At 41.8% G+C, this 16,680-nt stretch overlaps 1 protein-coding gene across 3 annotated transcripts in view; it reads right to left on the bottom strand.

Moving 5' to 3' along the window:
* Pip5k1b (phosphatidylinositol-4-phosphate 5-kinase type 1 beta) overlaps window positions 1-16,680 on the bottom strand; it is a 320,487-nt gene that overhangs the window by 175,263 nt on the left and 128,544 nt on the right. For all 3 annotated transcript variants that reach the window (XM_045142359.1, XM_045142361.1, XM_004653147.3), the window contains exons 2-3: window positions 16,189-16,272; window positions 12,470-12,538 (exon numbers count right to left, since the gene is read on the bottom strand). In XM_045142359.1, the coding sequence (XP_044998294.1) occupies window positions 12,470-12,538 (69 nt within the window). In that variant the 5' untranslated portion in view covers window positions 16,189-16,272. The remainder of the gene's footprint in view (window positions 1-12,469; window positions 12,539-16,188; window positions 16,273-16,680) is intronic.

The following is a 16,680-nucleotide window of genomic DNA, read 5'->3' as shown; positions in this document are numbered from 1 at the left end:
AAATGGGTCTTTGGGGGAACTGTGAATAAGATAAATAAAGTGTATGCTTAATGTCTTTTTAGAATGCAGGTTCAAAATTGACAGTTAAGGGTTGGTATGTACTTGGCATGTGTGACATTTTTGAACTGGCAAGTCAGGAGAACACGTTGGTAAAGTGAGCTGTCAGAGGGAAATGACTCACAACGTGCTCGACAGCAAACAACGATCCCACGATGAAAGCATGGGGTGAGAGAGTGACTGCTTCGAAAGTTATTTTCCCCTATGGGAATGGGGTTCTCCCAAACATACACCATACACCCGCACTTTCTGGTGAGTGTGATTCATTCTCTGCCAGTCCTGTGTCAGAGAGAGGAAGTGAGCCCACTCGGTCCCCTCGGGAGACTGATGATACTCCTTGGGGCAGATGGCATGGCGTAAAGACAGAAGGAAAAGAAGGTGGTCTGTGGTCTCTATGGAGACTGGAAAATTAATACTCCCAGTCCTGCACATTAAATTCCTTTTATTTATTAATTTATTTCAGAGAAAGAGTCAGAGAGAAAGAATGGGTGTCCTAGGTCCTGTAGCCACTGCAAATGAACTCTAGACTCATGTGCCACCTTGTATGTCTTATATGGGTACTGGGGAATTGAACCTGGGTCCTCAGGCTTCACAGGTAAGTGCCTTAATCACTACGCCATCTCTTAAGCCCTTTCTTTTTTTTTTTTTTTTTTGCTATTTCTTTTTTTTTTAAATTTATTTACTTATTTTTTTTAATTTTTATTAACATTTTCCATGATTATAAAATATATCCCATGGTAATTCCCTCCCTCCCCACCCCCACACTTTCCCATTTGAAATTCCGTTCTCCATCATATTACCTCCCCATTACAATCATTGTAATTACATATATACAATATCAACCTATTAAGTATCCTCCTCCCTTCCTTTCTCCACCCTTTATGTCTCCTTTTCAACTTACTGGCCTCTGCTACTAAGTACTTTCATTCTCACGCAGAAGCCCAGTCATCTGTAGCTAGGATCCACATATGAGAGAGAACATGTTTAAGCCCTTTCTTTTTAAAAAGACTTTACATTTACTGATTGATTTATTTGAAAGAGAGTGCGTGCACTTCTACATGTTTTTTGACCAACTTCAACTTATGTACTTCCAGTCACCCCAGCACAAAGTGGGTTCCATTAGAAAGGGAAGTTTGAGCTGTCTGCAGTGTCTTGCTGCCTTGCTCCCTGTGGGGAGGAGGTGCTACCCTCTTTTTCAAATCCATGACTTTTGCTTATATACACATGGATCAGGATCCCTTGATCCCTGAGCACAAAGCTATAAAAAAAAAATGTAGCTGGTCTGACATTCTAATTCTCCTGAGCTAAAGGGGTCAAAGTCATAGTGTGACCTTGTCATTTGTTATGGGTGAGGTTAGTGCCTGGAGTATGAGACACATTTGGCCTATGCTCATGGACTTGATCAATCAGTTGACAAATATTTATTTAGCTTGGCTTGGTGCTATGGCTTTTAGCTAGAACAGAGAGGCCAAGACAAAGTCTCTGCCCTGGTAGTGTTTTCATTGTCGGGATAGAGACAGGCTAAAAAAAAAAAATCAGTGTAACAAATAATCACCAATTTCAATAAGTACCAAGTGCTTTGATGGGACTAAAGAAGGCAGAAGCACTGACTTTCAGTAAGATATTCAGGGAGCCCCTTTAAGGACACGAGGTGGAGGGCAGGATCACAGGCATGAGGATAAGGTAGCTGTGAGAAGAGTGAAGGAAAAAGTATTCTTGGCAGAGAGAATGGTATTTTCTGGGCTTTGGCGGCAGGAAGGAGCTGGGTGGACTTGGGAACAAAGGAGACACCAGAGTGATGAAGGGCTCTGCTCAAGCCTGGGAAAATAGACATGCAAGGTGAGGGGAGTTCTCAGTGTCCCCCTGGGTCAGCAGACAATGGTGTCACTGCTGGGAAAAACGGTCAAGTAGGCAAACCAAAGTTTGTGGGACACAACCTTGCAATACACAGGACAGCCCTTCAGTAAAAGAAACATTGGTCTCAAACATCAACAGTGCTTCCCTGAGAAATAAGCAGTGGCCTAGACTAAAATGGACTAGGGGGGAAAAACAAAAAGGAAACAAGCTTGAGATACACTCCACTGGAGTTAAGGTTGTCTACACGGAGGGTGTGGGCTGACTAAAGGCTAGGGATGATGGAGGCAGCCACAATTCTGGCATGGGCTCTTGGATACACGCGGTGTCACTGGTAGAGAAGGAGAAGAGTGGCTTAGGACAATGGAGTCTTCCGATGGACTTGTGAGTTTGGGAGTATCAGTGAGCACTTGAAGAAGAGAATCTAGTGTGTGTCTGAAATGTGGACTGGGAATGTAAAGGAGAGGTCTGAGCGTCAGCCTCAGAGTGTTTCCACATGACTGGCAAAACAAATGGAGAAGAGAGGCTCCATGAAAGGACTCTCCTCCACAGAGCTAGATAGATTAAGTATCCCTACTTGGAAAAATCCCAAATGCCCCAGAGTACATGACTGTCAACATGACACTACACCTGGAAAATTCCACACCTGACCTCATGTGATCGGTTACAGTTGAAATAACAAACTTATAATATAACCTTTAGGTTATGCATAAGTTTCATATAAAATGAACTTCATGTTTCAACTTGGGTCACATTTATATTGTTGCTCTTCTTTAGAATCCAGAATGAAGAGTTCTGCTTCCTAAATTTTGATGTTAGCCAGGCATGGTGGCACACCTCTTTAATCCCAGCACTTGGGAGGCAGAGTTAGGAGAATGCCGTGAGTTCTAGGACAGCCTGGAACTACAGAGTGAGTTCCAGGTCAGCTTGGGCTGCAGCAAGACTCTACCTCGAAAACAACAAACAAACAAACAAAAAGAATTGAGTCCTCTGGGCTGGGAAGATGGCTCAGCACTTAAAGGCACTTGTTTGCAAAACCTTATAGCCCAGGTTTGACTCCCCAGTACCCATGTAAAGCCAGATGCACAAAGTGGCACATCAGTCTGTAGTTTGTTCACAATGTCAGGAGACCCATTCCATGTCTCTCATAAATAAAAATATTAAATTTTGATGTTTTTATATGACTTCTTGCAGAAACCTTATTAAGTTTACAGGTGAGGCATGGGGAACAAGCCATGGGCCTTGGGATGAGGAGGCCTATTGGTCAGATCAGACCTCAGCTGGCAGTGCTGGGCTGGGAGGTGTGTGGCTCATTGGCTCCATTAAGTCTTTGCTCTGAAAAACAAAAGCCGCTTTGTGCTCTGAGAGCAGGAATGACAGCTCAGATGGCCCAACTGGCTACAGACACAGGAAGACCTTAATCTACTAGCCCATTGTCATATCCAATGTATGTGCATCATGATGGCTGTTGTCCCTGAAGGAAGCCCTATAACAGCTTATGAGTTTAGAATAGTACCTCCCTTGAGGAGTATCTTAGTGGCACCAATGTTATGTTTACTGGAATTGAGGACCAAACGATGCAGCACTGGTCAGTCAGAAGGTAAAAGAGCAGTGAACTTAAGCAGCTGACAATATCCATGTCCTCTAACACGAATGAGGAAAAAGGTTACTTCTCAGTGACGTATTTGGCGAAACAGACTGACAAGAGGGTTGGCTATCTCAGTGGGTTCCTTGAAGTTGCTGGTTGTTTTACTTAATGGTGTGATAATATTGAGCTTAGTGTCATAAAGGGAGATTTGAATCACATGCTTTAGTGCTAGGATAGGTGCTCAGGTACCCCTGAACTGAGGGGCATGTGTGTGGGGGCTCCTGAAACATGGGGACTAGTAATGGTTTATGATTGTACATGCTTCTAAGTCTGATGTGATTATTTGATTGTGGCCACCCTTGATGATTTGCTGCTCCAGTTAAACAACCCAGCTGTAGACCATGATTAGAAGCACGTCTTTGTCAGAAGTTACTACTGTGGGGAAGGACAGTATCTAGTTCCAGCACTTTACAATCCCTGTCCCATACCAGGGTCTGACTACAGCTGACCTCAGGATAACAAGTCCAGCTCTGGGGGTGGCAGCCTCATGGCTTCCTTGCTGTTCCTATAGATGAACCTGGGGGACCACAGGCAGAGGGATCTCGCTCTCACTAACAAAAAAGTGACTTCACTCATTAGTATAGTACTTTGTCTGGTCATGTTCTCATCTGTTGAATCATTTGCTCCTCCCAGCCTGTAAGTGCATCTATGATATTTTATCGGTGAGGAAATGAAGACACAGATCATGGAGAAGAAATGCCCAGGGTTATCGACTGGCACTCACACCCACCCTCCCTGGTTAGGGGTTTCAGCTTTGGTATTAGCAGTAGTTAAATGACTATTTTGAGGACAGACTAACTTGTCTGCTCTATATATTGTAAGATGCCACATCCTTGGCCTCAGGCTCCTAGAATCCATGTGTACCAATTCTCAAGTAGAATCACAAATGTCTCTAGACTTTGCCCATTGTTCCCTGTGGAACAAAAGTTCTGGTTGAAAAGTGAGTGGTGATTTGAAGATTAAGATGGAGTAGGAATAATGATGAGAATGTCATAGGGTCCTTCTTCCTAGACACCGGTTGTGGTGGTTTAAATAAGATGCTCTCCCCCGCCCCATACACTCATGTGTTCTCAGTGCCTGGTTCCTAGCTGGTGGCAGTTTGGGAGATGGAGCCTTTATGGAGGAGGTGTGTTTCTGGAGGTGAGCTTAGCGATGTTACAGCCCCAGTTCCCCCTTGCTAGAGTTTTGCTCATTGTCTGATTGCTGTCTTCAACCTGCTATGGCAGAAGCAATGTCCAGCTTCTGCTCTACCATCTTTCCCCTGCCATCATGAAGCTTCCCTTCAAGACTGAAAGCCGACATAAAAGCTTTCCTCCCACCAGCTGCTTTTAGTTGGGTGTTTTATCTCATGAGCACCAAGGGAACTGCACCACCAGCGTAGTCACCCTCCACGCACGCTGGAATATGACTGTGCTGAGCTGCACGCTGCAATTCCCTGGGGGAGGGGACACATTTTGCTGGTTTTAGGAAAGTGGAGTTGGCTTTGTGGAATCAAAGGAAGCAAAGAGTGGTCAGGGCATGGAACACAGGGAAGCTCCTTTTCCCTTCCAAAAGTATTACAGGGATTTTGAGTATGTATGTATCTATATGATTCAAAATGAAATATGCAGAATCAGGTATATACAACAGTGCCTCCTCCCCCAACTCAGGATTCCCACTCCACAGTTCTCCATAGACGGGCTGATGATCAGACTGTGAGTCTTCTCACAAAGGCCATGAAAAGAGTTTCCATTTAAACACTAGCTTCCTCTTAGATCAAAGTGTCTCTGGACCATTACCTTACTCATGTTTATGAAGTAATAAAAGACATCTGTCCTTGTAAAACGTGGATGGGGCCATGCATCATTACCTCTCACCTCCTACTCCTACTTATGGGAAAACTGTCTGGGACCCTGGAATGGAACACAACCAAGGGTCTATAAAGTAGATTAAGAAAAGATGAATGAAACTGGGGCACTTAGGTCAAGATTCCCACACTATGTATGTCCTGGTCTGACCAGTCTGCTACTAGACATGGTAGAAATTGATTAGAACCTAATTACTGTTAAAAGCAAGAGATTTAAAAATATATTTATTTATTTATTTATTTATTGGAGGGGTGGAAGAGGTAGATAAAGTGAGAGAGAGAATGGGTGCCCCAGGGCCTCTAGCCACTGCAAATAAACTGAAGTTGCATACACCGTCTTGTGCATCTGGCTACATGTGGGTATTGGGGTCCTTTGGCTTTGCAGACAAGTGCCTTAACCATCAAACCATCTCTCCAGCCCAAAGGCAAGAGGCTTTCTTCCCCATTCCCAACCCCACTGTAGCCTGCAGAACCAGCGTCTCCCAGAGAGGTGTGCTGTGGACCAGCCCAGGTTTGAGGGAAAAGAGCAGGAGGGCTAAAGGTGCAGGAGTTAGCAAGGAGAAAGACAGATGGTTCCAGCAAACCCAAAACTTCCAGTGACAGCCCATGCCCACGCAGCTGGGAAACACTATCAGTTCAAACTATCAGATCACAGCATCAGGACATCTGGTGGCTGGTGATTTTAATCATCTCCCTGGCAAAGAACTGATAGGTAACCTACACACGTCACTGAGCGAGCTACCCTGCTCTCTGTTGGTTTTGGAAGAATGAGACTGGGTGAGGCTGGGGCATTTCTTTCTGTTCAAATACAAAGGCTTTGACCTTTTGGCATTAGTATTTTACCTGAGTTTTTGCCATCCTTAAAGTGAACTGATGCCAGCTACTGCTTATAAGTCTTTTACCTGGTTATAGACACAAAAATAATATAGTACTCTTTCCCATATTTCTCGAGTTGCATTAATGATGGAAAAATTCTAGCAAGCACACTGATTACAGATTTTCAGATTTTCATCATCATCGTGATTTGTTTTGTCAAAAATTCTTGCTGCCGGCGGAGGTGGTGCATGCCTTTAATCCTAGCACTTGGGAGGCAGAGGTAGGAGGATCACCATGAGTTTGAGGCCAACCGGAGACTCCATAGTGAATTCCAGGACAGCCTGGGCTAGAGTGAGACCCTACCTTAAAAAAACAAAACAAAACAAAACAAAAATTCTTGCTTAGTATATTGGCACATATTCCATAATCCCAGCACTTGGGATGCAGGGACAAGGGAATTTTCTGCTTGAGGCCATCCTGAACTACTTAGAGAGGCCTGATTTCAGAAATTATTTTTCTCCTATCCTTTCCTATGCCGTTTGCACCTGACGCTCTTGCTCAACTATCAGAAGAACCTTCAGTGTCACTGTCCTCTGACCTTATGGAACTTACACTCTGCTATTAGGAGTGTACAGTGCTTATTACATCCGATCCTGTTCTCCACAACAGCACCATAGTGCTTTATTACCTACAAGTGTGCTGTCCAACATGGTAATCAACATACACATTAAGCTAACAGTTCATTAAAAATCAAGATTAAAAACCAGGCATGGTGGTGCATGCCTTTAATCCCAGCTCTCAGGAGGAGAGGTCGGAGGATTGCTGTGAGTTTGAGGCTAGCCTGGGACTACAGAGTTCCAGGTTAGACTAGGCTACATGAGACCCTTCCTGGAACTCCCCCCGCGAAAAAAAACAAGATCAAAAATCCAATTCCTCAGACACACTGTCAACATTAACATCCAAATGTAGCTCATGTCTACTGTATTAATGCAGATTATTAAAATTTCCAACATTCCAGAAAGTTCTACTAGACAACAATTTCCAACATTATAGAAAGTTCTATTGGACAACAATGGCCTAGAATGTAAATTCAAATTCCTTAAACCAGCACCCAAGGCTCAGTGGCACTGAGCCAGCCCCCATTTCCAGAACTGCCTGCCACCTCCTCCCCCTGGCACTAGGCTGCATTCGGACCATCCTCCCCTGTCCGTCCAACAAGCCATGGGCACCCCGATCCTGGGCCATGATCATAGCGTTCCCTGCCATGCAGACACACAAGTAAGTGAATCAGAAGGTACAGTCACAGTGACAAAAGGCAAAGAGGCATTATGAAATTTTTATCCTTGCAAAATGTTCTGTGAGCTAACAAGCCGGGAGAGATCCCCACAAGAGAGCAAAGAGCTCCAAGCTCGTTAGGACTTGGGATGATTAAATGAAATGCTACTTATCTTGGCACTTACTCAATACTGATTTAGGTCATTATTTAATTTTTTTCACATGGGACTACATTTTTCTCTAAAATGAACTGTGTGGTCATGGAGAACAGAAACAAGTTTTTGTTTTTTTTTTTTCCTCGAGGTAGGGTCTCACTCTAGCCCAGGCTGACCTGGAATTCATTATGGAGTCTCAGGGTGGCTTCGAACTCATGGCGATCCTCTTACCTCTGCCTCCCGAGTGCTGGGATTAAAGGCATATGCTACCACACCTGGCTTAGAAACAAATTTATATATATATATGTATATATATTGTTCATTTTTTATTTATTTGAGAGTGACAGACACAGGGAGAAAGACAGATAGAGGGAGAGAGAGAGGATGGGCAGGGCTTCCAGCCACTGCAAACGAACTCCAGACACGTGCGCCCCCTTGTGCATCTGGCTAATGTGGGACCTGGGGAACCAAGCCTCGAACCGGGGTCCTTAGGCTTCACAGGCAAGCGCTTAACCACTAAGCCATCTAAAGATCTCCAGCCCTTAGAAACAAATTTTTATAGGCATTTCTTTTGCAACCTCTCCTTTCCTACTTCAGTACTTTTTTTTTTTTTTTTTTTTTTGAGGTAGGAATTAGTCTGGAATTAGTCTCAGGTTGGCCTCAAATTTGCAGCAATCCTCCTATTTTAGCTTCTGGAGGGCTGGGATTGAAGGCATTCCCCACCACGCCCGGCTCCTACCTCACTTTTCTATCCCAAGAGTGGGTCAGAGGTTGCAAACTGGCTGCAGCTTGAGGGACAGAAATGTTCCATTGGTTTGTTGCTCTGTCCAGAGGGAATTTAGAAAACTTTTGGATCAGTTACTGATTACAAATTTGGGAGATTTTATGCACATCAAAATTCTTATTTCTGGTTTCCTAGGAAATCAGAGGATATGGCTGGTTCTGGACAAACATTCATGCAGGGCTCTTAGCTTCAGAGGAGTTCCACCTGTCTGCTGAAGGAAGGCACGTAATCTCAGGATAGTTCCCCTGGTTAGTGCACTCCCTGTTTCCTGCCTGGCCCCTGTAGGCTTTTGTGTTTACAACTCTTGCGGAAGGCATTCAATAAATTAACTGAGAGTGGAAATTCTAGACTCTGTAAATACATTGAGGCAGCCATTAATGCCTGTCTTAATAGGCAATTTCTTATGCTAGCCCTTAGCTGAAGACATTAACCTCATGAGCCAATACTTAGTTCTCTGGGCTTGCCAAAAAACTGGTAATAGATTAGAAAAATGCTCAACTGGAAGAACCAAGTGCAGCCAGTTAAACAATCATGTGCAAATAATCAAGACACCAAGAGCAGAGCTTGTGCCACGACCACTGAGAGTTTCCTAAAAGCATGTGGAAATCATAATGGTCGTGATGCCTGATATATCTAGAGCTCCAGACAGACTGCCCAAGCCAGCCGGTTAACCTCAATCCATAATGGTTTCTTTCCCTTTTACTTTCTCATTAGAGATTACTAATTACAGTTGTTTTCATGTCTCACTTCCCCCAAGCAACTGAAATTTTCCTTTAGATTATTCTTGTTCTTAACCCCATGGATGAGGTATGGGGGCCCTGTAGGGTCCTTAGCCTGGAATCAATGGGTGGTCTTCAGTCTTAGAAACCAAGGGTTCACCAGAGCTTTTTATTAAATAGGTCCATATCCCAGGACTAAAAAAAAGTTTAACCTCAAGGTGTCTGTAAAAGGTCATAGTTACTAAAGTGCATGATAGCCTTGAAGCCGCTCTTCTCATCGTGGAGTGTTATTTCTAGTTTCTTTGTCAGTTGTGCATTTGGAAAGTACAATTTTTTCATGCTTTGTGAAGGTCACAGGTAAAATGTTAAGCTACGGAGGCAACTCATGCATTGTGCTGAAGGAGAATAAGAGAACAGGGAGAAAAATGTCATTTGGGGGGCCATTAATCCAGCCAGGTACAAACACACTAAGCATAGAATTTAATCTATACTTGTCTATCTTGTCTGAAAGAAACTAATAGATTCTCCTCCATGCCTTTAGATAAACACTCATTAACTTGGAACAGGCTCCTTATTTATAACAAGTGTAATGGTTTTTGTAAGAGGAAATGTGGTTAATGTGACATAAACTAGGTTTATAAAAGACATATGGTTCTTCTCTTAATGTGTGTAAGCCATATGTCTAGTCATAATGTTCAAATTATGATTGAGAACAATGTCTCACTTAGTGGCCAGGTCCCAGAATGTTCTTTCCCCTTATTTTTCAAAAGGGATAATAATCACTATTGCCTTATGCCAATCCTCCTGTTCTCAAATTTGTTCAAAGCTCATACTCAGTGTTTTCTCTCTTCTAGGGTCATGTTCTTTCATCTGGAAAATGGTTTAACTGGGCCTAGAAATAAACACATTTGCAAGGGTGACTGCTTCACATTCTCACTTCTCCTGCCTCCTTCTCTGTTTTGAAGATGGGTCTGCTTCATGGAGAAGAATTAATTTGACAACTTCAGTTGAGCTTTGATTTATCAGCAAAGTAATGCTCTTTCTAAGTGATTCAATCCCTGAGTGCTGGGTATATCAATACCACATTTACTAAGGCTAAGGTTCCAGTGATAGGCTGTGTGTGTGTGTGTGTGTGTGTGTGTGTGTATGCATGAGCGTGCACGTGCTCTCCTTGTATCACATATATTCCTTTTAAAATTGGAGATCATCACAAAGACCCTCCTACTATTACATACCTTAAAATAATGTTGATGTTTTATTGCATGTATTATGTGCATGCAGTTCCTTTTAACTTTCCTTTGTGTTGTATCTAATAGGAATTATTTCCTGTCAGCAGTTGACTTAGTTTGTATAATTTTCTCATCATTGCTGAGCCAAATACCTGATGCCTGCAGAATCCTTCCTAGAATATTATTGATCAACTTTTCTGCTAATCTGTGGGGTGGAGAACACTTAGCAAAGGTGTCATGATTATATTCCTTTACACTCACAAAGGATTCCCATCAAGAATCTCAGCTGCATTTTGATTCTGACTGGTAGTGTGACCTAAGAAGTGACAGGCCAGCCATTTAACTGCCTCTACCTTGCTTTTATGCTTGACCCAGCAAATGAGGTAAGATTTGGTTTTCCACCTATGTCTGAGAATAAGTAGTCGTGGAGTTTTACCTTTCACTGATGTACAAAGTTTATAAGACCTGACAGTTCTGAATTCTTAAATCTTCAACTGGCTCTTCCCCATCACACCACCACTTTAGGTGACAACATTCTTGATTATATTTCTATGTTTCTCTGAGCAGAAAAGTCATATAAAAAACAAGATATGCAGAAAAGAAGAAAGTTCTCCCACATCAAAAACCCAACAGGTTAGCAGTCCTCATTGCATTAGTCTCATGACCTTAACATGTGGGCAGATCAGATACTTCAAGTGCTTTCTGACAAAAAAATTTCTACTAGCTGTCCATCAAAGTTACAGGTATTAACAAAATAGAAAATAAACCTTCTACATACAAACCTTTTACTCCCCAAAATGGCAGGAGGGTGAGAACTTTAAAAGCTATGATGTTTAAAGTTAACTGGCAAGCAGGAGTAGTGGAGCTTAGGGACATATTTAGTCTAATGTTTCTGAACATCAGCTTGCTTGCTAGGAGCCAAGAATTTATCAGATTCAAAGTGTGGTAATAGACATGGGGAGTCTACACAAAGGGATCCGTATGAAGTGCACCAAAGACATGACATTAGAGGGGATTCAGAGAGGATAGGAGGGGTGCATTTCATACTTAGAGTTCATTTGAATTCAAAGGTAGAAGGCATTTGTGGTGGTTTGATTCAGGTGTCCCGCATAAGCTTAGGTGTTCTGAATGCTAGGTTCCCAGCTGATGGATATTTGGGAATTAACGCCTCCTGGAGGGAGTGTATTGTTGGGGGCGGGATTATGGCCTTTATAGCCAGTTTCCCCATGCCAGTGTTTGGCACACCCTCCTGTTGCTGTTGTCCACCTTATGTTGGTCAGGGGGTGATGTCCACTCTCTGCTCATGCCATCGTGTTCCCCTGCCATCGTGGAGCTTCCCTTAGAGCCTGTAAGCCAAAATAAATCTCTTTTTCCCAGAAGCTGCTCTTGGTTGGGTGATTTCTACCAGCAATGTGAACCGGACTGCAACAGCATTTAATATTTATGGAGGGGGAAATTCATCAGTGAAAGCATTCATATGCCAGGCACAGAACAGAACATGACCTAAGAGTCATCTTCCTAGGAATAAGAAGACAGACAGAAAGTTAACTATGTTCCTGCAGTAGGCTATGCCAATGGTAACTGAGGTGGGGCAGAAAAATGTTCCAAAGATGCCCATGTCCTAATCCCTGGGCCTTACGAACATGCTTTGTTATACAGCAACACTGAGTTGACTTTAGGCTGAAGAAGTTACCCTGGATTATCCAGGAAGACAGAGTGTAACCACACAGGTCCTTTGGCGTGCTGGAGGCATATAACCCTCTCAACACCCCTGGCCATTGCTGGCCTGGAGACAGAAGGAAGCCATGACATGGGGAACAAGGACAGCTGGATGAGCGAGGAAACAGAATCTCCCCTGGCACTTCTCAAAGGAATGCAGCTCTGTGGATACCAGTCTAACCTTCACAGCTGTAAAATCATATTTTTGTGTTATTCAAATCCCAAGTTTATGCTAATTAGGAACAGCAGCAACAAGAATGCAAGGCAATAACAAATGCTATGGGGGAAGGCACGGCCTCTTGCAATATGCACTCATTGGACAACAAAAGACTGCTCCTCTCTTAGCTGAAGAAAGTAAGACACTCACCTTTTTGTAGGTTTTTTCTTCACTTTGTTTTCCAGGTACTGCATCTCCATTTTCAGCAGCTGACGACATCTACGGGGGGGGGGGGGGGGGGGGAATTTTTCCATTTGAATTTAAATGTTACTAATACTAGACTAATAATATTATTAACAAAAGGATGTGTGCTTACATTTTGTTGCTGCTACTGCTGTTGTTTCAAAGGAAAGGAAAAAAAGAAAAAAAAGAAAGAAGAAAGAAAACAAAAGAAAATCCCATGTGTATTCATCAGTCTTTCCAGAATAGCTTTTCACTTCTAAACTACTTTGGTAGTATCCTTAACTTTGTAAACTTGAATAAAGGCTAAATCCATATTATCTGCATAGGTTTTCTGTTACAATGCTATTTAAACTCTGTTTTTCTTTTGTTAAGGAGTGTTCACTGTAAAAATAACTGGAAAGTACCAAAAATATGAATCAGAATGAAAAACACTCAACTTTACTTCCCTTAAACAACTCCACTATTCATATCTTAGCATATTTGTTTCCACCTTTTATTTTATGCATTTTTTTCAAAACCTAGAATACCATCTTACTCAGTATTTTTCACTGAACATTTATACAATGAGCATGTGCCCCTTTTATGATGAAGATCTCATTGTGAGATAAACACCTTTTTCTAGCTGTAAGATGCACTTGTGTGAAGTCTATTGTGTGTTAGCACTTAAGTTCATGTTAATGAGGCAGTTTAAGGATTTTGCTTCTGCAAATAACACAGTGATTATCTGTGTTGATATTTTTGCCCAACTTCAGTGTTTATCTTGGAGTCAATTCCTGGAATTACTAAGTCATAGCAGGGCTTTAAAGCTCTTACTACATACTGTAAATCTCTTTCCAAGGACAGTCTTACCCATTCATAGCCTGGTCGGCAGTGAATAAAAGCGTGTTTCATTGCCCATTGATGACTACTATCTTTTTAGATATCCTAGCTAATTTGACAGGTTAAAGAAAAGCTCTCCTGATTTAAATCTACATTTTTGAAAACTACGAGTAAACGCTGTTTCCACATCATTTTTAGCTCTTTGTATTTATGCACTTAAATTTTCCATAATATTGACCATCTAATGTTTTAGTCATTGATTTTTACCTATAATGCTTATTAGTATTATTGATTTCCTCATTGTTTTCCAAATTTTCAGGTTATTAATGCATTGCCAAGGACATTATTACTGTTTTTCCATGTTGCCATATGTTTTATAATTATGGCACAGAAAAGTTTAACGGTTTGATACAATGAAAACTGTTGACTTTGCGATGTTTAAATTTATTTTCAAGCAAAGAGAGAGACAGAGGGAGAGATAGAAAAGAGAGAGAGAGAGAGAAAGGTAGAATGAGAATGGGCACACCAGGCCCTAGTTCTGCTGAAAATGAGCTCCAAATGCATGTTCTGCTTTGTGCATCTGGCTTTCTATGGGTCCTGGGGAATCAAACACAGGCCACCAGACTTTGCAAGAAAGCACCTTTAATCACGGAGCCATCTCCCCAGCCTTCTCACCCAAACTTTCAATGCCAGTTACTTCTGTGACACATAAGGGATAACTGTAATCAGGGAACCACCATGCTAAGTACCTTGAAGTCACTGATTGCACCACAGATAAATATAACTTCTGACGGTTAAGGAGATGACTCAGTGGTTAAAGGGCTTGCTTGAAGAGCTTGCCAGCCTGAGTTTGATTCCCCAGTATGCATGTAAAGGTAGATGCACAAAGTGGCACATGCGTATGGAGTTTGTTTGTGGTGGAAAGAGGCACTGGCATGTCCATTTACTCTCTTTCTCTCTCTCTCTCTCCATATATATATATATATATATATATATATATATATATATATATATATGGCTTCTGAATTTCTTATAAACCTGTGAAGCACTTTAAATCTTGGGGGTTTAATAAATGTAGTGTGTTTGACGGAGTTTACCCCTAATTCCATGTGTCTGGTATTACAAAAATTACCCAGAAGGCCAAAAGTATGAACCACAATAGTCTACTTTGCCAATTAACATATCTCTTAACACTCTTTACAGTTGAGTCTATATAACCTGTCCAGATTAGAATCAGGAGCCTTCAAAGACAGCTGTTTCACAAATTCTCTGCTTTGTTTTGAAGCAGAATTTATTTGTTTAGTTTCTTTTAAATAATAGTTCGATAGGTTCTGAATACAGGTAGGAAGATAAAAATGTCTGAGAGACTTTCTGTTATTAGCTCAGGAAAAAAAGTCAAGCTTCAACTGCTCAACCTCAAAAGAGACAGAAGAACAAGGACCTCCCTGAAGAAAGTCCCTTCCATGATGCCACTGCTCAGACTCTGCAGGCTTTCCAAGTGGAACCACATCAGGACCACTCTGCAGATGCTCACAAACAACTCTGAGAAGCCGGCTAACTGGCATGAATGAAGTGAATTGGCATGAATGATGGTGAGATGGTCTCAAAGCATTGTGTATTATTTTAGAAATCACCCCTGCTTTAATAGTGGGAGAGAGGTGGGGCAACATGGGCAAACTTTTTTTTTTTAAACTCCTTTAAAGGAACCCAAAACAGATATGAATGATAAAATAGGGCCATGAACTGTTTCAAAGTTTTTTTCCGCCCCTTCTGGAGAGTGAGGTTTGACAAAGATCACATGGGGGCGGGCACACCTGGGAAGAAGAGGCAAATGAGACACTTGGGGCCAGGCTGGCCAACTGCAAAGGACCGTGAAATGATCACCGTGGTGATTCTTGTTTGCTCTTGGATTCGTTTTGCTTCTGCACCATGAACAGGACATCATTTGCAAGTGCAGAAGGCAAGATAGACACAGATCAAAAGCACTATGTCTAAAAAGTTTATCACGTGTATTTCTATAAGAAGGAGGAAAGACATTCTCGGAAGTACTTCTGTGGCTGGAGAGATGGCTCAGCAGTTTGGGCACTTGCCTTCAAAGCCTAATGACCCAGGTTCGATTCCGGTGGCACAAGTGTCTGGAGTTCATTTGCAGTGGCTATAGGCCCTGGTGTACCCATTCTCTCTCTTTCTCGTTCTGTCTGACCCCCTCTCTCAAATATATAAATGTTTTTTTAAAAAGTACTTCTGATTATCTTCACATGAGATTATAAATGCATTCAGTGTTCTTTTAACATATTCCCATATTCTCTAAATAGTTATTTGAAAATAAAGACAATGTTAATGCTATTAAAAATGTAAGCTTATGACATAATTAATGGCAGAGATGACATCTCCCATGCCTTTCATGCCAAGCATGCTAACATTCACAAAATTTTCATTTTCTTTCTTTTTTTCTGAGGGAAGGTCCCACTCTAGTCAAGGCTGACCAGGAATTTACCATGTAGTCTCAGGGTGGCCTTGAACTCATGGTGATCCTCCTACCTCTGCCTCCTGAGTGCTAGGATTAAAGGTGTGTGCCATGACGCCTGGAAAATTTTCCATTTTCTATTTGCTTGATGCTTGTTAATTTGATAATGTTAAAGTTAAGGTTATAGAGACCCTAACTATCCCACAGTGAACACCAAGGACCCTACTGAGGAGGGCCCTCAGAGAAATGGAGAATGGAGGTAAAGGGATATAAGACTATGACCCACATTAAAAAAAAAAAAGTTAAGGTCATAACCAAATAGGTAAATAAGAGACTAGCAAAAAGTTGAGAACTCTATACTGCATCCATCATAGTTAAGAATAGAGAACACATTTATTACCTTTATAAATGAAATGGCAAGTCATCTGTAGTTGGTCGTGATGAGTGGGCTATTCATTGTTGAAACTGCTTTTTTCTCCAGTTCCTGTTAAGATAGAAGACACTTATCAGTATTTATTGAACCCAAAAGGATCAAAGGTAGTATAACAGGGTTATAGGCAGTGAATAGAGTTAAAATTCAAATAAAGAAAGATAGGAGCAAGCGACAAGATGATACCAGTAATATGGTCTATGTGTATAACATAAGCCGCATGGCCCAGTGTGGTGTGAATAAACTGTAGGGTCCAATTTGACTTGGAGATCCCTAGTTGGCACAGCAAAAGAAGAAATAATCAGAGGCCAGACACCCAGTGTTTAACACATGAAAGCAAACAGTCATTCAAATCCCAGGTTTTGGCAGTCTGAGGTTACATACCCTCCTGTGGGTTTCTATAGAAGAGAATCCTTGGGACTTGTGGATGTATCACTATTAGCTTTATGATAAATCAACTGT

This window comes from Jaculus jaculus, chromosome 1, assembly GCF_020740685.1.
Source record: "Jaculus jaculus isolate mJacJac1 chromosome 1, mJacJac1.mat.Y.cur, whole genome shotgun sequence".
Taxonomy (NCBI): domain Eukaryota; kingdom Metazoa; phylum Chordata; class Mammalia; order Rodentia; family Dipodidae; genus Jaculus; species Jaculus jaculus.
The sequence above is the reverse complement of the archived record's forward strand: the minus strand, read 5'-3'. Positions and strand labels throughout refer to the sequence as shown.